At 41.4% G+C, this 6,334-nt stretch overlaps 1 protein-coding gene across 1 annotated transcript; it reads right to left on the bottom strand.

Annotated features, from left to right (window-relative positions):
- Positions 1 to 1,588: 1,588 nt before the first annotated feature.
- LOC130576385 (bone morphogenetic protein 7-like) lies at positions 1,589 to 6,332 on the bottom strand (the record flags this gene model as incomplete). The annotated part of the gene is made up of 5 exons (XM_057371010.1): positions 1,589 to 2,037; positions 3,642 to 3,843; positions 5,029 to 5,145; positions 5,884 to 6,023; positions 6,110 to 6,332. Coding segments are annotated over 5 exons (1,131 nt in total), but the record flags the coding sequence as incomplete, so codon positions are not given.
- Between the last annotated feature and the right edge of the window lie 2 nt (positions 6,333 to 6,334).

Genomic DNA, 6,334 nt, shown 5'->3' with positions numbered 1-6,334 from the left:
TTTATGACCCTCAATGCTTCCCAAGGTGCCTTTGCCAATGGCTCTGAATCCCATGGCTGGGTGTGGCTGATGCAGCAGTTAGAACCACCCCCTGCTATTTACGTTCCACTTTACCATATACCAAGATCAAAACACTTTCACTTGAGGAATAACTACTGGACCTCCCTGAAGGGAAAATTGTTTATTCTGCTTATCTGTTATACTCCTCGACAGAGTCARAGGACTTGATACAGTACCCAGTGAAGCCATTGGGAATGTCCTCTCTTCTGGAAAATTACTGGATTCATGAGTCTAGGGRGGAGGTTCAAATACAAMRCACAAACCAAACCAATGTTACATTACATTTATTTAAAAATTAGCATTTTATATTACAGATTAATGTTTGACTTTTAAATAAAATATATTTATTATAGACATCAGTATTTACAGAAAAACATTACATATATATTTTTTGCTTTTTAGAAGTCTCACTGGAGTAAAAAAATTCTCCATAAAGATTCTGCCTGTGGGAGAGGTCACATTCTGCAAGAGGTAAGCCTCCTTCATGGATTAATGGAGACAAGAAACCTAACCAGGCTTAAGATCCAACTCAATGAAWTGACTGAGGAACTGCAATGGGCTGGTTACCTGCATGAAATTGTAGCAAGACTGAAAGACCTCAAGGGGCTCCTTCCAAGCCTATGTCCTATTCTACATGGAAGAATGTAAAAACTTGCTTCAGACACTGGACCAGGCCAGCATCTAGCAGGTTCTCATGGACCTCCAAAGCTTCATGGTTTTCTTTTTTTCTTGCTGAACTGTGARGATTCTGACTCAAGCTTAGGATCCTATTTTACAGCAAATACACAATGGCAATCTCTGTGCCACACAGCCTAACAGCAACAGCAGACTGTGGTGGAGGGGAAAAATATTACAGAGAGAGGCACTGGCCTCACCAGACAGAGTTGAAGCCCTGAGTTAGAAGCCAAATATGCTGATTCCCAGACAAATACTGGCTTATGTGCTCTGTCACACTGGCTAGCAAGTCCCATGGGGACTTATGAGGAGGTCTCTGCATTTGGTAGAGCTGCATAAAGCTCATAGGAAGAAGTCTGTTTCCTGGTAATGCATGATCTGCAGGTAGAAGCCTCTGAGATTAGCTCTGGGCAAACACCCTGAAAGCTCARAGTAGGACTGCACATCCCCACTGGATCAGGCAGCCAAAACTGAATTAGGCTGTGTTATTAACCTGGATTAAGGCAGGGTGCCATGCTAAAACCCTGGAAATTCTGAGTCTTGATATACAGAACAAGACCTTAATTTAAACAGCCAATGTGTTTCAACTCCTTCACACAGCAAGTTCCTGATTTGATTAGTTTCCCTGGTGTACAGGCACTCTAAGAGGTCTCCACGGAGGTCTTGAAGTCCACAACTCTTCACGAGCCAGCCACCTTTCCACGCAGCCATGGTAGCAGAAGGATTTGAAGTGCAGACGAGTTTCTGTCTCTCCTGCCCTGTAAACTGAAACACCATCTTCTTTGGTATCTTCAGTGGCAAACAGGGAACTGAATCCAGGCGCACATCAAATGCAAATTAAAAAAATGTCTTGCTAATGACAACCACACCTTGTTGCCACCATGTCTTTATAATTTTTAAGGACAACATTCTGTTTGTCATCAAAGTAGAGAAGATTGAGGGACTTCAATTCATCTGGCACACAGCAGGGCGTGCTGACATCTTGAGACAGTTTCAGTGTATAAACAATGGACTGAACTGTAGCATGGTTTGTAGCATTTAGACTTTCCCCCAAAGGGAAGAAACAGGATCCTCTGCAATAAAATGCATTGTATCCACTCGGATAAATAATCCATCCTGACCAGCCAATAGCTTGGAAGTCTACATAGAGCTCCCTTCGGTGACATGCTGTTACCTGGCTTCTGGCAGCAGGGGCTGCGGCAGCTCGGGGTCTCCTGCTCATGCTGGCACTGCTGCTTTCCATGACATCAGCCTCATGAGAAACACGTGAAACATCAGGTTTGGCAGGGTTTATCTCTGATTCTGAAAGGAAGTTGTACATTAATATGTCACAAATGAAGTGCATTTACTAAATGCAGTATTCCACATGAAAAGTCTAGTAAATAAATCCACATCAAAATGTTCAGTTAAGATTTTGAAATGGCACCTAACCAGTGAAAGTACCAGAAGGGGTGTGTATTCAATTGCCATTTCAGCCATACTTCCAAATCTGTCAAATTTTGTGTTGCACTTTGTATCCTGAAAAGGCTCCAGTTCAGCACAAATAGAAAGGAAAAACGCAATGATCTACCAAATATTTTATGAGCGACACAATCCCTCTTCATGGCTGAATGGTATTAAGAGTCTTCATATGGCCACTCCTACAACACACATTATTCTGGGCAGTGCTAACAGAGGGTGGAGATCACAGCCTTTTTCTCTCCAGTGTTCTCCCAGAAACTCTACCCATACACTCACAAAGCAGAGTGTGCAGTAACCTTGTAATGTGTAAACATTTAAAAAAATATTTTAAAAATTATTGATCTAAAAAACCACCAGCAGGTTTACAGAACACTGCTAAAGAATGAAGCTCACTGACAACAGGATGCTTTCTTAAAGCATCTTCTGAGAAGCCCTGAAGTACATGGAAACCTCAAAATTCACATACAGAAGCTGAGATTTACTGATATGTAGAACAATCCATGTAGTCATTCACCACTAACAATACACAGGTCTAGAGAATTTCTTCATTATGGTATTTCCCAATTTTGACACAGTATCCCATGCAGAGCTTGATGCTCATTAAACTGGGGTCTAGGGTTTCACTATTAATTTTTATTTGGAAAACAAAAATAAACAGGCCAGCCTCATTTTTATTTTTAATCGATTTCATCACCTACTTCTTAATACCGATCCAAGTCCTACCTTGCTTCTTTTTGATATGCAAATACAACCGTTTACCAGAAAAGTCTGCAAAGCCAGAACAGCATGACTTGCAACTCCTCCCAGCTTTGGCTCTTTGGATTTATCAGGCCCTAAAATCCAGCCTTAGTTGGTTTTACAGGAAGGCCAGTGGGAGAGGTAAGACACTGTTTTGTAATTTAAGGCATGAGGGCGTTGTCTTTGATGGAAGCAGCCTGTAGTCACAATGCTAATTAGTTAYTGAAGTTAAATAGGTGCTTAAAAACCAAGCCAAGGACAGAGAAGTTCAAACTGCTTATTTAACAACCTCTTTCACTCTAAAAATCACTCCTAATGACTCTACTTACAGATACTTGACCAGAATTTTCACGAAGTTTCCCAGGTCACTGAGTTTTTTCAGTCTAAATCTGACATAGAATCTTCATGCAAATTTCACCACCACAAAAATAAATGGTACTTAAAAAATAGAAATCCCACCCCATAACAAACTAAATAAATCAGATTAGTTAGGATTAATGAATATTTCTTGCAAACACAATTTTTGTGAGGGAAGAAGCGACTTAGGATGCTGGCGACCTACTAGCAAGAGCTATCAAAACAAGTTCTGATCACTGACAGAGCTGAACCTCAAACACTGCAAGTAAATAACTAAGGTTAGATTCACATGAAGTAGCAGGAGGTAACAGAAGACAAACAGGCAATTCATATTCTAACAGTGAACTTACTTGTAGCAGAAGGTACAAAGCTGTGAGACCTCCGTTTGTTACTGTTCGTGAAGAGGACAAGGAGAGCATTTCTACTCTCCTGCAAAGTGCCCTGGCTCTTAGCAAATGTAACCAGGTTGTGTTCCATTCCATTGTTGGATACATGTGTAGTAGTTATCCAAAAGCCATGGTTGGAGCTGCTGTTTCCAACCCACTTGGAAACCTGGTGAAGGCAAGAAAAAGAAAAAATATTGTTTCAATATTCTAATTACAGCATTATGATTAAGCAATGTTTATATTAGGAAAAGGAAATAGGGCAACAAGCTTTGAGAGCAGGACATATATRTAACAAAGTGAGATAACTGTATAGCTGAGACTCCACTGATTTTTATATTTACACCAGTAATTCAACACTTAAAAATACAAAATATCATACGCATTCCCCAAAGCTACATTTACAGAAAGATAATTAATTTTAGAGAATTTACCAGTGAACACTTGGGTGTAGGAGTTAATATTAAAATAAACTCTCTCTGACTTTCAGCAGAAATTTATTTTTCATAGCAATCTCAACAGAGTAATATGAACTCTCCAGACCTTTCATTCCATTAAAGTTCATGTAAATCTAAAATCTATGGCATTTGAAGAAACTCACAATTAAGAAAATTTACTTATCTAATTGTTATAATTACACACTGATAGATAAGGCCAGGCCATTCTCTAGCAGGAATATCATGACTTCAGGTGGAACTCAACCAATGATCCAAGCATCCTGTTCAGTTTGATCATAAAACTTTGGCAATGAAAAACACCGTCCCAGAGTACAGTTTTAAACCCAAAAATCTGCATGTTTTAAATGAGTGGGGTTTTTTGCTATGGAAAGGCATTCACCTACTGTTCCACTTTATGGATATCTACAAAACCAATCTTGAAGCTCACAAATACAGAAGTCTATGGGGGAAATTGAATGAACGAACCGCAATCCAACCATGATAAACTCTAKAAACACAACATTGTAGCATAGAGCTCTACAGAAATTTCAGCAGAATAAAGAAGATAAATGAAAACCTACTCCTAGTACATAACCAATGCTAAATGCTTTGGCAGTCTGAGGACTAGCACAAGGTTCACAAGGCTTTAATCACGACATACTTGGCCTGATGTCYCTCCAGCGACTAGGTTTGGGTTACTCAATTCTCACCATTCTTGTACTCCTAGCAGCTCATTAACACTTCTTTAATTCAGGTAGCACCAGGTGTACTTTTAAGTGTAGAAAGAAAGTTTCTCCCTCTGCTGCTGTCCTTCAGTTTGAATTGACTTCAAAACCCAGCATAATGGCAATGCTGGAGTTATGAGCTGTCCCCATAAAAGATTTAGAAATAAAATTATGACAGACTTCTCTGCTTACTGTCTGTGTGACGTTGAAGACTTCCCAGCCTTCTGTGTAGAGGGACAGTAACCTTGATGCAATGAGATGTTTTCTCTGTGGCTTATTTTCACTCTCCAACAGCTCATACACTTCCACCTTGACAGCAGCAATACAACAAAACCAGTAAGAAATTAATTGTTCTTGCAGCAGAATAGGAGGATGAAGATTATACAGGTTTCTACACAGAGTTTAACATCACAGCTGTAAAATGGTACTGTTACTCTAAATGAGACAAAAAGTAGAATTTGAACAGTTTAACAGAAAAAGTTATCGCTACATACATCTACTTCTAGATGTGTTCAGAGGCACGATACCAGGCTACAGATGCTATAGAAAAATATCCTTGCCACCCCTATCTTGTTTTGAACACCTGATACCAACAGCATCTTCTTCTCCTCCAAATATTTGTCTTCAGGTTTGCACAAAGTCCAATCCTGCCCTTTGCCACAGGAACAGATACACTCAATTTCCTTACCCGCYCTGTTTTCTCATGAATCTCAGGCTGCTATTAGTATTTTTCTGAGCACCTCCAGCAGATAAATTTCAATTCGAATCTCTAAACAGCTCAAATCCCAGAAAAGTACAGTTTGATATGGGATAGATCTGACATTGGTATCTTTAGGGAAAGCTCACTGTCATAGCACAAAGGACAGCCTACTGCCAAAATCAAAACTTTGCACTACTTCTTTGCATGCTGGAGGCAAAGAAAAAGTAAGGACGACAAAAGAAAAATAACAATAAAGCAGGTTTGCGTGGTACATAGTTGCACTCCTCATTTTCAGTATTAGTAACAAACGACAGCACAATTAAGTATTTAACTATTTCCCCACGTACTTTGCAGAAGTGTTGCACGTCGGATCTTCTGGACAGATGTGTCCTCTTAAGCTTGAAGACCCTGAACTCAGCTTTCAGCATCTGTTCGCCCTTCTCCATGGCGCTGATGTCGAAGTAGAAGTGGTGGTGGTCCACGTGAACTGGAAAAGACCCTTCTTTAGGAACAAGCCAGACCCCGCCGCGGGGATTCCGCGGGGATCCCGCGCCCGCTCGGCCCCGGGCCCACCTCGGTCCTCGAAGCTGCGCACCACGTCGCCCTGCAGCAGCCCCGGGGCGCGGGTGATGCCGTTGGCGTCGGCCACCTTGTTGAAGAGATCCACCATGAACTGGGGCGGCTTCTTGCGGGGCAGCACATCGGGCGGCAGCTCCTCGATRTCGAAGACCTCCCGCAGGCGCTGCAGGGCCGCCGCCAGCACCTCGTCCCGCGGGCCGGGGCGCAGCGGCAGAGCGC

Source organism: Malurus melanocephalus, unplaced genomic scaffold (assembly GCF_030028575.1).
Source record: "Malurus melanocephalus ecotype Western Australia unplaced genomic scaffold, MMel_1.1 scaffold_137, whole genome shotgun sequence".
NCBI classification, from domain to species: Eukaryota; Metazoa; Chordata; class Aves; order Passeriformes; family Maluridae; genus Malurus; species Malurus melanocephalus.
Note: the sequence above shows the minus strand (reverse complement) of the source record. Positions and strands in the feature narration are given on the sequence as shown.